We start from the raw sequence: 16607 nt of genomic DNA, 5'->3' as shown, positions 1-16607 counted from the left end.
TTTCTCAGTGAACAAATGTAGGCATAAATGCTACACCCCCACAGATGTCTGTGAACCGTTCTTATTTCTAGAAACATCCGTATTCATTCGCACAATGCACCAAATTTTCACCTAAAATAAAGTCAGCCTGATTGCATTTTTTCTTTTGTGCGTGCATCGATGTTGACATCACTCTAGGAACTATCAATCCTGAGGATTCCTACCTGTAGAAATCTCTGCAGTAGTAGCAAGGAAAAGCGATAGTGTAGGGCTGGCATTGAGAAAGTCTGATTTAATAAAAAGCTCCTACGTTTCACTACAATTACATTAGGAGGGGGAAGTTCCAGAAAAGGGGCAAAAAATGTGGCTGAAGTAAGTGAAATCACATTTGAAGTGATCGTTATTATTGGATAGTCAGAAAACACTTCAGTCTTTTTCCATGAAGACATTTTTAATATTTTGTTTCCTGTGTTACCTCATGAAAATTTGTATATGATTTAAAATTTTTCTCCCAAACTTAGTGCAAACCAAATTGAGATCAATATATATCAGAGTCTTTAACTTCATTTGCATTGGTCAAAAAAATGGATGAAACCTTAATTTCTCCAGATGTCCTATTTGCATCTATTAACCCTGCTGCTCAGCACCCCTCATTGTATAAACCGCGCACTGATTCTGAAACTCTCCAGGAATCTGCAGGTGTGGCTGGAACCTGTTTGTGCCCATATACATGTGTACTTTTTCCCAAAGTAGGTTATACTTTTTAAAATGTAGTTTTAAATAACTCAAATTTGCCACCCCAAGACAATTGATATATTTTCATGAGATTGTCGTTTTACTGAGAAACACTTCTTGACCCTGTAAGTATTTAACTGTGCAAGATACTGATAACGTCAACTGGCATAATTTGAATCAAAGTTTTAAAGCATGTAGCCTTCCCTAAATACAAAGAATGTGGAAGCTGTGGTGAAGTTAAGATCTTTAAAGGATTGAAGTATTTGATATAGTAATGAAAGTGGGCCTCGTGGGATAGGGTCCGACCCTCTAGAAATGTTAGTTCTGTGATGATGAGGCAGTCTGTGACTACCATGACTTTGGCTTGTCTGTCCTTGCTGGAAACTACATTAAGAAGCAGCAGAAGAGTTATCATTCGTGGATCAGACACATTAGCAATAGGAATGCCAGAGGCAGAAAATGTGCAATTTCATGCTCATTAATTTCAGAGAGGATTTACAAATTAACCTGGCTAGAGATATTACTCTTCCGAAAGGCCTGCAGACATCACCAAGCATCCCATTGTCACAGACACTTCCACAAGGCCGACCAGATGTTCAGGGCCACTGAAGTTCTCTTTGCCCCTTTTGGCAGATCAGAGGTCACGTGCCATGCTGGAGACCTTCCTAGTTCCAGAAACTATGCAGATGTGAGGAACTGACGCAGCATCTGAAGGGAAGGAGCTTGTGGAGATAGTGCCGTGACGAGTCTTCCTCCATGTCCCTGTTGGGAGGCAGGCCATGATGTCACTTTCACTGTCCCTTACTAGCTGGGGAGTAGTAACTCAGTACTACTTCTTTCCGCCCTAAAGTGTAAACTGACTAGTAGGTTACTACTACAAACTGTCCATTGCCCCCTGACTTTTGGTGTATCTGTCGCCATAACTGAGCCAAGTTAGGACTGTTGAAAGGTTTAAAGTGGATCAAAAAATGGAAGAATCACTTGAAAGGATAAAATTGCAAAATTTCACTTCCATTTGAGAAAATTATTCCATAAGCAGATTTATAGTTGCAGACTTTGAGACCTGGCTTTGGAGATTCTTGCAGAGTTCTCTGATTCTCCTGACTTTCTGCTAATGCTTGTAGCTGCCGCTGACACGACCAGGTGAGCCCCCTGGATGGATCTGTTTTCTGTATCTCTCCAATTGCCTGCTGTTGGCCATGTCAGATAGAGCAGGGCCTATGTTAATGTGCATGTGAGTCACCTGCAGATTCTGTTTCAGGCCCACCCTCATTCCGTACTTGGAGTGAAGCCTGAGGGTCTGCGTTTCGGACAAGCTCCAGGTGATACTCACACAGCTGACCCATGAACCAGTGTGAGAAGCAGAGAGTTATGTGAAGGAGCAGGCAGGCTTCTTCTAAAACAAGCCTACAAGAACATGAGCTGCATAGCTGTTCTTTGTAGCTGTAGTATTTAATCCCTGAAGCGGTTACGTGACTGCGATTTATATAATTCAGAGGACATCCTATCATTGTGAAGAAATCGCTGTACTTGTATTTTTATAATGAAATTGTATTGTGTTTGGGTGATTTTTTTTTTTCATATTTAAAAACAAAAGACCTGGTCCCTGGTCCCTGGTCCCTTTAATCATATAAAGCACATCTGTGTCAGAATTACAAAACTCAAGGGAAATCTGCAGAAGGAGGATGGACACTAACGCCATACAGAGGTAGAACAAATCGCAAGAAGAGGGAAAGGATGGGAGTTGTGTCTTACTAGCAGAGACACCATCACAGAGCAGCTCACTGCCCCTCCTTCTTCTCATCAAGCTCAGATCATTATGCTCCCTTCTGGATTAAACTGCTAAGCAGACAGCTCTCAGGTTGGGGAAAATGATGACATTAACTCACTCTTATAAGTTGTAAGAAATTGTCCATGTTACAGCCTCCCCATACCACGGCCCTGTTGCTAAAGCCTACATACGGCCAGGAGCCTTCTAGCAATGAGAAAGTCCAGAGTGCCACTCTTGCTGGCCCCTAGAGAATCAAGGTTATTTTAAACAGGAATGAAGAATGATCTAAGATTGAAGTGAGGTACCAGGCTGCATCTTCCAGTTTGCATTTCTTTAAATTATGAGGGCCACTGTGATTGTAATTCTATGTCACCTTCACAAGGAAGAGGAAACATAATGAAATTATTTTGTCAAAAGCTTTCGACAGCTATCCTTGAGAAAATCTTGCATAAAGTTTAGAGTGTGCCATGACACCACCAAGGCAGCAGACTTCGTGGCAGAGCAGGGTTGGACAGAGAAACAGCCACGGTATGCTCGTGCTGGTTTGGGGTGAAATGTTCACAAACCGAATTGCACATTATGGCTCCTCACCGACACAACAGTGCCCTGTTAGCTGAAAGCGTAAAATAGCGTGCTGCTTGACTTTTCTGATGGCATAATTTTGGGTAAGGTCACTGTGGTGACTCTCCCTGCCTCTTCCCATGCCCCACCCCCGCCATTCTTCTGAGCCCATTCGCTCTTGCCCTCCAGAGAATCTCACACCATATTCCACTCTCAGACCTGTAGGGTAATAAGAGTTGTGTAACCACCATTCCACTGAAGCGTGTACTATCTTATCTTCTATCCACTTTGAGCCTGTTTGCACACAGTAGGCACTAAACTTCATAGAACTTAATTGAATTCAAAGGATAGACTGTTTCTTTCAAAACGGATTTAATTTGGTTCCTTTATAGAAAGCAGAGTTTTCTTCTGAGTTCTTGGTGATGGGCATGAGCATTGGGCATGAGCTGCTGTCATCCCACTGCTGGGAAATGGTCGTAATGTTTTATTGCACAAAATGTCGTCTTTTTCTAATCAAGAAGTTAAGGGATCTGCTGGCTTAGCAGGTGCCTCAATTGTGCATAATTAGTTGCTAGGAATTGTTTAGAACAGGCTGATTAGTCTCAGCTAAAGGAAATTAAATTTTTTTTTTCAACAAAACCCTGAACGCAGCCGGAAAGTCCTGAAGCCATAGTGACATCCGGTTTCTCTGGGAAGCCCAGACCCTCGATACGGAGAGGCAGATGAAGAGATGAAAATCAGCCTGGGTATATGTGGCCATGATTGATGTCAGGCAACCACTGGAAGATTCAATAACATAAGGGGCCTGAGTCACTTCTACAGGGTGATTTTCCCACCTTCAGTGCGAGCTTCATCTGTGATGTGGAGGAAGGCCTCCTCCTGTGTGCCTGTTTGCTTTCTGAGCTTAACACCGGCTTCACATAGAATATAGAATGAAAACAAAGGATCTGTGTTTGCCTCTCCTGTTTTGGCACATGAAGACACTGGCCAAATCAGCGCAAATGAGAGGGACAGATTGTGTGCCCCATTATTCTTCTGTTTTAATTGTGTGCTTGATTAAGTTCTTTCTGAGCCTCTGTGACTATGTCAATTCTCCTAGCTAAGAGAAGGCATATTCTTGTCCTCATAGGATATTTGTGCAAAAGAATCCCTGTTCTTCCCTATGATTACCAATATCCCAGCCCCTATGACAGTGGAAGGCCATCGTGTGTGACCGTGATTATCTAGTTAGCTGCTAAGATATCATAGAGGAGGCAAGCAGTTCAGATACCCAGAGATGCCCTTTATGATTATTTGCAGTGTTTATTTTAGTGAGCAATAGCGTACTATCTCAGTGTCTGCTGTGCTCTATGACAACCCAAAAATCAAGGCTGGAGAGAGTCTGGTGTGAAAGTCACAACTAGTTTGTTTAAAGAACTTATTCTAAAGGTGGTTTAACAAATCCTGCTGTATCTAAATAAAAATGAAAGAAAATATATTTTAATGTCAGTTGTACACAGTCACAGATTTTTAATATAAATGACTTTGGATAAAAGGCACAGTCCTAAAAGACTAGACCATAAACCTGGAAAATGAGAATCAGATAAGAAGGAGTATACCTCATACTTAGGTTACTCATAATAAATAATTTTAAAAGTTGGATATGATTTATTACCAGCAACATATGTTTAATGACTGACTTTGTGCTAGATGTTCTTCTAAATATTATCTACTTATTGATCCCCTATTTGACCTATTTTTTACTCATATGTACACATGAATTGGCATTTCTTTTATATTTTTATTTTTAAAATGTGAACTTGGAAATATAACTTGGTCCTGTAGTACCATTTCTCAGCATTCTTTTTACAGATTTCTCCATAGGAATTACTTTTGCTCTGCAAGCTCTCTGTGGTAGGATGTGTCTGGTCATTTTTTTGTGTGATCCATCGGCATGTGGCCCCACTGAGCATAGAAATTGACTTGTGTATTCAAAAGGAAATAAGATAGAGAAGAAATACCTTGATAAAGACAACATAAGAAGTTCAGACTAGATGCACTTCAATTATGTGGCCTTCTATAGACTCACCTCTCTGAGCCTCCGTTCTAACCGGAGAGTAGATTGTCTGTTATAAATGTGCAATTGTAGAAATCTATCTGCAAATGCACTTAATGGACACATGCAAAGATCACGATAGACATTTCCATAGCTGTCAGTAATTGTGTGCAAATGATTAAAGATATCCTGCACAGTCTTGTCCTTTAGGATCCTATTGTGGAGCCGTCGGCCATGAACACAGTGTCTTTGCTCCATTTCTACTTGCAGACAAAGTTTGAATCGAGTTGATTTTCAGTACATCGCGTCAAGAGAGCTGAAGTCCATTCCGTGATGAATGGCTTCTTATAAAAGGCTCATGATACCTCTTCTGTTTCCCAGTAGATACCCCTGGGGGAATGTTCCCGAAAACAAAGGGTTAAATTGCGCGTGCTTCTCCGTTACAAAGCTCTCCTTACTCTTAGCAATAAACGTTGCCAAGCTTCTGCCGCCACACTTCCGCTAGGAATCATTGCTTTCTCCTGACCGACTTTGGCAAGCTATTCTTAGATAAGAATTGAACTTAGTTCAGTCTAGTCTTTTGACCGATAATACTTTTGGTTCCTGGATAATTATTTACTTTTGCCTGCACTTGGAAAGGGCATTCCCGGTGATGGGAGTGGGAGTCAGGGTGGGGGGTGGGGCAGCAGATGCGGGCCAGGTGGGCATCTATAATTCAGTTCCACCCTTTTAAGAATGTGCATAACTAGACCATCTCAGCTCTACATCAAGGAAATTGCCTTCAAATATAAATGAGAAAACCATTTTACCAGGGTTGACTACTTCTGTAATGCAAGCTGGGTAAATTTCTTTAAAAATGTCTCCTTAAAATAGAGTGTCAAGCACAGATAACCCCGGAGTCTGCTGAGCATCTCTTCAAGAAAATCCAACACCAGATTCAACCCGACACTTTAATTGGCTGCAATGTTGACAAATTAAAAATTAAGGAAAGCCTTCAGGGTTCCAAAATGCTGACTCTACGCATGGCCCCTGATCTCCATCATCTTGCTAGCTACGCTCTATAAATACAGTTTCAAAGATTTGAAGAATGAAGTGAAATATATTTTAAGCAGTTTCATGATGAATCTCAGTGTATACAGTTGGTTTGTTCTCATAGGTGCTAGATAAAACATGTTACTTGGTTATTAGCACTGTAAGGAAAGCATTCAAATACTTTGGGGGAAATGGTGGGGCAAATAGAGACTTTAGTAGTGCAGTGTTTAATTTGTGGGTTTTGATTATACTCAAAATTGCATTTGCAAAGAAAAGAATCAAGAACATAAAATACTGCTTCGAAAGCAACAATGATGATGTTGATTGTTTTGGTGTCTGAGAGCTGCTAGTTTTCTTTATGGTTGGAAGAATATAAAGAATTGTGTGACAAACGGAATATAAACATGAAACAGCGTGACTGCCAGTTTTGAAGTTAATTGCACTTTACAGTGGTGTTAATCTTTCCTTTTTGTCACTGCTTATAAAGACCTTGTTAGTTTTATGAAGAAATTGTGAATCACTTCAACCAGAAGTACATCCTAGAGAGGAAATGTGCCTCAATTTTGAAACACAAACCACTTAGTCGGGAGAATTAATGTTCTCAGATGATAAAGCCTTGTGGCTGAATTAAATCCTTGCTACATTTAATAGTTTTCCAGGCACAATATGGTCCCTTTGCACTCTTCAATGATTTCTTGTTAAAACAACAATAATAAACAAACATCATAATGTGGCCACAAGTGACACTCGGATCATCTAGCTTGACTGAACGTGCCAGGTAGTTGTTTTACATCGTATTTACTCAAGTCATATACATCCTACTCTTCAATCTCTTAAGGTTGTTAATCAGAAATCTCTTTTCCTTCATATGACTACCTCTGTCCAAATAAGGAAGAATTGTTCCTTCCTGTTTTAACCCTAATGCTTGCCATCCTTGGTCACTATTTTTGTACTCCAAGTCACTTTACATCCTAAAAGGAAACACTTTACTTGTAAGTGGATGGACCCATTTCCTCTGCTGTCTTGTCACCTAGTGTTTCAATCATTCAGTTTCTTGCCTAACACAGTATACTGAGCTTCAGACTTCCTGTCCTTTCCATTGCCCTTTTTATTGTATGCAGGCTATTTTCATCTCTTTTTCAGAAAGGACCAGTTAGCTCATTGTAGTCTGTCTTCTTTTGCCAAACCATCCTTCCTTCCCTGCTCTCACCCAGCGTCTCTGGCCTGACCTCTGAGAGACCCTGTCCCTCCGGTAGCACAGGAAGTCACTTCCCACTTCCCGAACAACCCTACTAATTCCGCTTATCTTTAGTCTCCTGCAGTACTAATATTCTGTCCTCTGCTTACCCGCAATATTATATTTCGTCTCATTTTCTTTTTTCTTCAAGCTGATTACTCTTAGTGCCCATTGTCCTATTTTATTCCTTCTTTGTCTTCCATTTACATATATTCACTGATAACTTATTTATCCCTGAATGTAGTTGAGGAGCAAATAATTCGCATACCAGATTTGCATATTTCTTACATTTTATAAATAACTTCATGAGCATTACCACTTTTGATCCTAACAACCTTAAGAGGTAAATGAGAATTTCATGCCTCTTTTATAGGGGAAGAAACTTATGTTCAGAACCTTTCCAGATACTTGTCCCACAACTTACCCAGGTTTAGGACTTAGATTAACAGCTCTCTCTACAATGTCACCTCACCTCTCACTGGCCGAAGGAGCACAGTCCACTGAAGACCTTCTCTACACCAGAAACTTGATGGAAATTAACCAAAGCCTTCATTGTACCTTTGCAGATGAGAGTCCCTACACTAAATCCGCCAGCCAGACAAAGTCGCCTGATGGAGCGTTGGCTGTGAGGAGACAGAGCATCCCAGGTTAGACCAGACTGTTGGATTTTTCAGCTGTTTTACTTACTTTTGAATCCTGTTATATGGTGATCCTAAATAATTCCAACCTGGTACTAAAAGTCATGTTTTCTTGTAGAGCGTAAATTGCAGTGTACACAACTTGTTCAAACAATAAGCAAAGCTAGACTTTGGAAAGCTTGCCAGCTTGTGGCAATTCATCCTGTAATCCATCATAGCAAGACCCTTCATGAAATGACTTGAATTCATATCCACTCTCACTTGTTTATTTCCTCTCACCTCTGTTTTCAGCGGGATGACTTTCACAGCAGCATCCATTTCTTTCCTGAGATTCTACGCAGACAAAGGGCTCAGAATTGCGGTAGCAGATCGTGTATGCCGAATGAAAAATTACTCCTTTCTTCTTATCCCTTTGAACCTAAATTTGTTTCCATTGCACAACTCTTGTAAAATCCAGGGGCTGTGTTCCTTAGGAGTGTGATTCCGAATCTTGTAAAACAATGAATGATGTCTATGGTTTTCTAAAAAACATTTTGGAGAAATATCATAAAATATCCATACCCTAAATATTCAATATTTTGAAGCTTTGGTTTTGAGAATGACACAAAATCATGTACATTCTCAAATTAACAGGGGAAGGAAATTCAAAATATTATTCAGACTTTTTCTCACTACATAATTCATGGAAAATCTCCTTTATGGAAGCAGTTGTTCTTAACATCAGGGTGTACTGCATTAATACATTTAAAAACTTATCTGTGGGGAAGAAAAATAATGTGTTTATATCTTACAGAGGTAGTTCAGATGCGGCTAAAACTCAGCTATAGGATTTTAAAGTACAATAGTTTTATCAATTCAGGAGAAGTAGTGTTTCCTACCTAAAATGAATGGGTTGGCAATTCTATGGGTGAAAAGAATAAATTTTCATTTGAATAAAGAACAAGAAGAGTCCAGCTTCTCAACAGCCCTGTTTATGATTATTACTTACATTTATAAAACTCACGTTATTTTTACTCTTATTCCGAAGTCTTAGGTTTATCATGAAAGTATGTGACTTACAAAGAGATATGAATGTGCCCCACGCCCTGTTCTGGCACTCTGAAGATTCTGGAGTAATTTACATTCTGTAATTAGACAGCGTCACTCAGCATGGAGATTTGTTGTCCTACAGAACATGCTTCTTAGTGCTGCCCACGTTTGGAGGAAGTGTTGTGGTCATCCGTGAACTATGTTGTCTGCTGTCTCTTCGTCAGCACTTAGGTAGCGTCCAGCACTTGAAGGTCAAGGATGTCAGTTTTCTGACAGTTCCCCTTGCTTCCTTCCTCTTCGTGCATTATCTACACTCAGTATTCATCTGTAGGGAGAAGGAAGAGACATGCCGCTGCGTTCCCACTTTAATGACATTGAACAAGCCCACTGACTATTATCAATGTCTTCTTTCCAAGGGTTGCATGCTAAATTATGACGTATGCTTGAGGGCCAGACTTTTTCTTAATATTCTTAAGGAGTTTTTCAAGTCGCATGTTAGGTAAACAGATCAGTCAATCATAATCCTTCTGTGCTCATAGCACACTAATGATTCTTCACCATGCAGTTTTTCCTTTTGGTTCTCCATGGGTCAGATTTAAAAGTCACTGAAATTAAGAATATTTTTGTAGGCTTTGTGGGTTGTCTTCATGGAATTTGACCTTGGGAAACCCCTTTTGGTTCATACTTCATAAGGTGAAGGCCAGATGGATCAGAAGTCTTTAAAATCAAGGCTGCACCAGTCAAAAAGCTAAGAAACTACAGGGGTTAATAGGTGACCAGTACTTAACTACTATCTTAAGGAGAAAACTAACATATTTCACAGAAACTGCTTCCTATCTGACTAGGGATTCTTGGAGTCCTGATCCTTACTTTCCTGTCTTACTTGAAAGTACCTATAAACCAATTTTCTGGCAAAAAGGGGACTATCCTCAGATCCTTGGCCAAGTAATCACTTAAATCAAAGAGAGATCTGATCCAGCATCCACTCTCTGTTTTGTCCATCCTGACCAAGTCTTGACCAGTGTCGGCCATGTCCATCTCTGCTCCTGCAAAGTCCATGAGAGAGAGAGAAATTCACAGGAAAAAGCCAGGTAAATGCATGCTCTACTTTTTAGGATTTTGTGGAGCTTTGGCTGAATAATCCTAAAGTATTCTTTTTCTTTTTTAACCTAGAAATTTAGAAATCAAAACCATACATAACATTGCTACATGACAATCATGATGACATTTTGTAACACACGTAAATTTTCATTTTAACATAACATGACCTTTTTAACCAGTTATCTCCGTCTAATGCATAAGGAGCTTTTATCTAATTCATTGTCCTTTCATGGGATACACATCACACATTTTCGTTAAAGGTAGAGGTCTTAATCCGAAGGAAAGTCTTATCACAATAAACAATCTTTGTTTTACATTTTGGGAGACCTGTAGATCCAGAATCATGAATGCATTTAATACACCCTGAGATTAACACTAACGAATTACGTACACATGTGAAAATCTTGGTTAAAATTTAGTTTTGTGCAAAGAGCATCTTTTGTGAAAAAACTGTATTATAATTTTTACTGAAAAACTTTCTTTTGACCAGATGACCCAATTATTGGGGTGTCTCCTAATAGACTATGGAGATCATTCGGGCTCCTTATTAATGAATAAAAAGGTTGGCCACTCCTCTATTCACCAAATGGAGTCCTACCCAATAATTACTCCTCATCCTAAGGACTGTGGTTAAAATATCTTAATTTTGATATCATTTAAACAAGCTGGTAACTCAGGAGAAAGCATGCTTTTAAATCTATAACCCAATTGTGTTATGAACAAATGATAAAAGAAAGATGGTTGAGCTCAAAATAAAGGGGAACAGCTGTTCACAGAATGACAGACAAACACGCTGGCAAGTACACAGAACACACAAACATGCATCTTTACAAAATCATAGTGCACTCACATATATTTATGACCAAATTGAATTACATATATATATAGAGAGAGAGATAATTGAGCTGAAAATTACCAGTATTCTTAAGACATAATAAAATACAAAGAATATATATATATATATATATATATATATATATAATTATAGATTAAGGATTGAGTTTTATCCAAATTTTCCTGATAAGAGATCTCTGCTCATTGACAACAAAATCTGACTAGTCTATTTAAATTATAAATTTCTAAAATTGTTATAGAACCCTAAAGTATTCTGACTGACGGAGTTGGACTGTATGGTGCCAGAAGAGCTGGGTGCAACTTTCCTTCCCAGCTTTTGCCTCTCTCTCCTGTGCTCACCTCCCAATATTACTTTCTTCATCCTGGGGAAAGAGGAACAATGAATTCAGAGAAAAGGGCACTGTGCTAAAGAAGCCCTAGAGGAGATCTTGACTCATCTGTCAGCCCCTGATCTTCTTGGTGTGGAGGTACCTCCCAAGGCAGGTGCAGCCCCAGGGCTATTTAGCTGCCGCAGCTCCTGGGGAGCAAGCGAACACGGACTAAAACTGAAAGGACCATGGCTTTACCACCCAGGTCTCCCAGAGCTCCACTCCCAGTATCTAATGGTGGTTACTGAATTTTATTACTTCTAGTAGCGCAGTCTTTGATGGACAGGGTGAGGTTGTAGTACAGAAAGTGTATATGTAACAGGAGGCATCTTCCTCTTGTCTTTTCAAGTTTTGTGACAGTTTAAACTGTGTTTTGAAACTGACCCTACACATGTAGATCTGGTACTTCCTGGAGGAAATATTCATGCATATGTACATAGGTAAAATCTCTTAACATGGCCCCACTCTTTTCATGGCATAATAAACAGTAACTTTTAATAGTTAAGTACTAGAGTGGTGAACTCACATGTTAACAAAATTATAGTTTGCTTTTCATTCAAATTAAAATTCAACCCTGTTGTCTAAACTCAAATCTGCCACAGCAATTACTTTATAATCACAAGTCAAATATGTATCTTTCATTAAATGCCAGTTCTAACTCTAAATCCTTTCACTTCCTTCTTTTCTATTCCCCACAAAAGGAATGGGTTAGATATCTCTTAGGAGCAAAATGCATTTGCTTTGGATAAAGAGAAAATGCATTATTAATGTTTTTTGGTAACTTATTTTAATCATGTCTCTTATGACATGAAATGTAAAAATAAAAAGATTATTTAGTCTTTAATAAGGTTTTTGTAAGATTTTCAAAGTCAGTATTTTTTTCAATGTCAGTACTTAAAAGATGACATGAGCTTCTATTACACTAAAGTTTAAAGGCAACATTCTGTTAAAAATATTAAGAAATTATATTTTCAATCTGATTCCTGTCATTTTTTTAAAGATAAGATGAATTCCAAGCACAAAGGTGTTTGAACTAACAGGTTCTACCATATATCTGTCTGTATTTTTAAAATCTGTTGATCTGATGCTCCTTAATTTGACAGATTACTGGTGAGGCTTGATTGCTTAAGGGTTTCTCCAAATTATTAAAGGAAACCTGTATAGACTCAGATTTGACAGATTCTGTAGTCATTTGTAGCTTTTTCCACTAAAAGATGAGTTATTTAATTGTGCCTGCCTAGCATTTGTGAAGGGAAAAGACCGGTTACGACGTTAGATCCCAAAGACTAGAGTTAGTGTATTACCTACTTGACTTACTTCCTTTTTCCACATAGGATACTATTCTTTGCTTGTGTCAGTCTCAACTAAAAATGTGGGCCATTCACAAAGGCAGGAAGATATCCACTACCCATACCTACTGCATTTCCAAACTTTGGGCGACCCAGAAAAATGATTTTAAATCTGTATCCAGACTGAGGCCACCAAGGTTTCCTAGGGCTTTTCTCCTTCTAGAATATTAGAAAAAAATTTATCAATTTGCTCATCATGGAATAAAGTTGATAGCAGTCTTTCTTGGTTATCACATTTAGATATTTGGAGGAGAATTTAAAATATGGAGTTGAGAGTCTGAAGTGGCCCATAGGCCACAAAGTGTACGGTCAAGTTGTTTAGAATATGTCCAGAAAGAATCAACATCGATTTTTAAAAAGCGAAGGCTAGAGCATAGTACTGTACCCTTGGAGAACTGGTAACCTTGACTGAATTAAGGGATAGGACACGTTTTGAAGGTTATGTCTGCCCTCTCTGTTTAGTATTTTCCTATCTTCATTATGCACACAGTTTAATGGCTCATTGGTCTACGTTTTCAATATTGCAGCAGACACCTAGCATGACTTCAATGTTGGGACACTGTGCAGGTGTTTGAAGGCATTTATGCTGATTTGGGCCCTACTTCTACTTTGTGTGTTTAATTCTACCATTAAACTTCTCCAAAAATGATTGAACCTCACAGTGGGAGACCAAGGTCAGTTGAGCTCTCCAAGTATGAAATGTTCTACGAAGACTGATGCTACAGATACTGCCATCTCTAAGATGGACTGTGTTATTAATAAGGACATGACCAGTATCAGAAACTACCAAGGAGTTGCCAGGTGTGGTAGTCCACCCCCATAATCCCAGTATTCAGGAGGCTGCATAATACATACCACAGGAGGATTATGAGTTTGAAACCAGTACAATATGAGACAGTGTCTCAAAAGAAGTTTAAAATTGCCCCAGATAACTTTAAAGAAAGAAGAGGAAAAGAGAGAGAGAATAAAGAAGAAAGGAGGGAAGAAAAAAGGAAGGGAAAGAGAAAGAAAGAGAGAGAGAGAGAGAGAAAGAAAAAGAAAGAAAGAAAGAAAGAAAGAAAGAAAGAAAGAAAGAAAGAAAGAAAGAAAGAAAAGAAAGCAAAGAAAGAGAGAGAAAGAAGAAAAGGAAAAGGAAAAGAAAAGAAAAGAAAAGAAAAGAAGAAAAGAAGCCAAGGAACAGGCACCTGTACTAAATAGTCAGGCTTTGGGGCTGGGGATTTAGCTCAGCGGCACAGTGCCTGCCTGGCAAGCGCAAGGTCGTGAGTTCGATTTCCGGTACAGGAAAAAAATGAAAACATAAAAAAAAATTAAATAGTCAGGCTTCCCTGTGCCCTCATATGCATCCCAGTGAAACAAAATGAAGACCCAGGTCTGTCCCACCAAAGCCCATCAATGACAGCATTAAGGAAACCCAAAACACTTAGATTTTTCTAAACGTTAAAATTACTGGTCATTTAAGAAATTAGTTAAATCATCTCGTTTCTCGAGAGGTAAATTTCTAAGATCAGTAAGTCAAGACTGTTGGTACAACTACAAATATGTCTGCAACCTGTCATTTATTTATTTATTTATTCATTGCAGAGTACTTATCACTGTAAAATTAGCTGACGCATGTGTTACTGTTTTCTTTCTCGGTCTCCACCTGAAAGGTAAGCCACAGGGGTGCAGGCATTGTATATGCCTATCCCCTGCTGCATCTCTAGTGTGCAGAAGTGTGCAGGTGTTAAGAGAGCCCTCGATACTTGTAGAATGGGTGAATAAGCAGAGACTGCCAGGCGGGTTTCTCCATGCAGTCGGTGACCTTATGGCCAGCGTGTTTCCAGCAGAAAAGGGCAAAGCAGTCTCTGCATACCACATATTTTCTGACTCATTGTAGGGTGCAGCAGATATTCATGTTGGCCTTGAGGCTGCACCAAATATGACATTTGTAAGGAAATTGTCTGCTGCCCTATATTAATGAATGAAATATAGATCAGCTACAAGCTGAAGACTTGCAAAGACCGGAGATCTCTCTGCAGCCTCCTTTGTTTCTGTTTGAGCAGAAAATGTCAGTGCAGTCCCCTAACACCTAAAGAAAAAGTTTGAGTACTATATAACAATGAATTTGACAAGATGAGAGTGATTCATTTAACTGTTCTGCTATAAAAAGGAGGAGCTTAAGTGTTTGAAAAATTGCTGGAGTCTATAAATATAGCAATGCAAGGTAGAACTTATTACTTATTATTGCAAGTACGCATTAAGGTCTTTGCCCCCGGAGAGCTGATCCAGTTTGCTGTGTGACTGGGGTACGTATTGAGTTCCACTCAAACAGCACTGGTAAAATGCACAGCTGGCTTTGTGTCTTCGGTGCCAGCACTCTCATTAGCGACAGTCTCTTTATCTTTCGGCTACTCTCAGGCCTTAGTAAACACGGCTGAAAGACAGTAAAGTGTATATATTATGCAGCAAGTAATTTTTAAAGAATAACTTTTCAGCAGGCAATTTAGGGCAGAATTATTTGTGTAGACTTAGTACCGTACCTTGGTGTTCTCCATCCCGTTATCAGAATCAGTGGGTAAAGGCTGAACTCAGGCAATAAATATAGAATTAAACTCACTTAAAATCAATATCCTTACGTATTTCTGAAGCCTACTACTGGGCTAAATTTTAAACAGACATTATAGAGATTTGAACACCCAAATTTGGGTGGACATACTTCACAGTCACTGGTGAATCCCTTTGTTCTCGGTAGGATTCTGATTGCACCCTGCTGAGTTCCTGCCTGCGGTGTGGAATATAAACCACTGCATACTAGTACTGTCCTTTCACCCATGCGTGCTTCACCGCACGGCTCCGGTTTCCTCCGGCCAGCTCTTTACTTGCTCCCAGGTCCATGTAACCACAGTGATCTCTCACTTTTTGATGGAGTGTTCCTCTAAACCAACTGTCATGCAGCCATTCAACGTGCAGTTATCCAGCAACTCTCTGTGCCAGAGACCGTTCCAGCTGTGACTAATGTAGATGTGGCCCAGGCTGTACACCTCTGTGTCCCCACACTCAGCATGTGAATGCGGGAGGCAGACACTCAGCAGCCGGTGAGGGTCTAGCAGAAGGCTACGCTATGTTAAGCACAGTAAGTGGAAGTAGTACAAGGAGCAGAGTGGTGGGAGGAGGACAACAAGGGCCCTGTATTCAGAAGCAAAGTCAAGAATGGCTCCATGAGGCAGTGCCGTTCGAGTGGTCCTGAAGTGAGTGGTGAATCACGTAATGAAGAGAGAGAGGATTCAGGTGAAGGAGCGGCAGGTACAAAAGCGCCAAGGTCAGAACAAGATCGGATTGTTAGAGAAACTGAGAGAAGCTCCTTGGCTGGGAAGAAGCAAGGCTGAAAAAGACCCGAAGTGAGGCGGAGGAAGGTCCTGGCGAAGGTCCTGTAAAGTGCGTAGCTCCTGGTGAGACCACGGAGTTCGTTCTCAGCAGGGCAGAAAGCCTGTGCAGGCGTTAAACAGTCGCAGTATTGGTGATACTTGAGCTTTTCGGTTTTGTATTTTGCTGTCTTGTTTTAAACTTTCTAGCTGCTCTATAGAAATATATTTTGGTTGACCAGAGTGAAAACTGGGAGACCAATCAGGGTGTTGTAGTGTTTCAGGAAAGAAATGGCAGTGGCTTAGACTAGTGGATGTAATGAAAAATGATAAAATTTTTCAGGTAAACTGAAAAAAAAAAAAGATGAGGTGGAGTTAGTGAAAAATGCTCAAATTTTGAAGAATCCAAACAAACTACTGTTGGAGTCAGCAATATAGCTCAGTGGGCAAGTGTGAGGTCCTGAGTTCAATTTCTGGTACCACAAAGAAGAAAGAAATAGAGGCAGGGAGGGAAGGAAGGAAAGAAAGAAGGAGAGAGAGAGAGAGAGAGAGAGAGAGAGAGAGAGAGAGAGAGAG

The 16607-nt window shown here is 39.8% G+C and overlaps 1 protein-coding gene across 3 annotated transcripts in view; it reads left to right on the top strand.

Moving 5' to 3' along the window:
- Grip1 (glutamate receptor interacting protein 1) overlaps nt 1-16607 on the top strand; it is a 208512-nt gene that overhangs the window by 39572 nt on the left and 152333 nt on the right. For all 3 annotated transcript variants that reach the window (XM_005397458.1, XM_005397455.1, XM_005397454.1), the window contains exon 3: nt 7917-7997. In XM_005397458.1, coding sequence (XP_005397515.1) covers nt 7917-7997 — 81 coding nt within the window. The remainder of the gene's footprint in view (nt 1-7916; nt 7998-16607) is intronic.

This window comes from Chinchilla lanigera, unplaced genomic scaffold, assembly GCF_000276665.1.
Source record: "Chinchilla lanigera isolate Chin_1 unplaced genomic scaffold, ChiLan1.0 scaffold00057, whole genome shotgun sequence".
Classification (NCBI taxonomy): Eukaryota; Metazoa; Chordata; class Mammalia; order Rodentia; family Chinchillidae; genus Chinchilla; species Chinchilla lanigera.
Note: the sequence above shows the minus strand (reverse complement) of the source record. Positions and strands in the feature narration are given on the sequence as shown.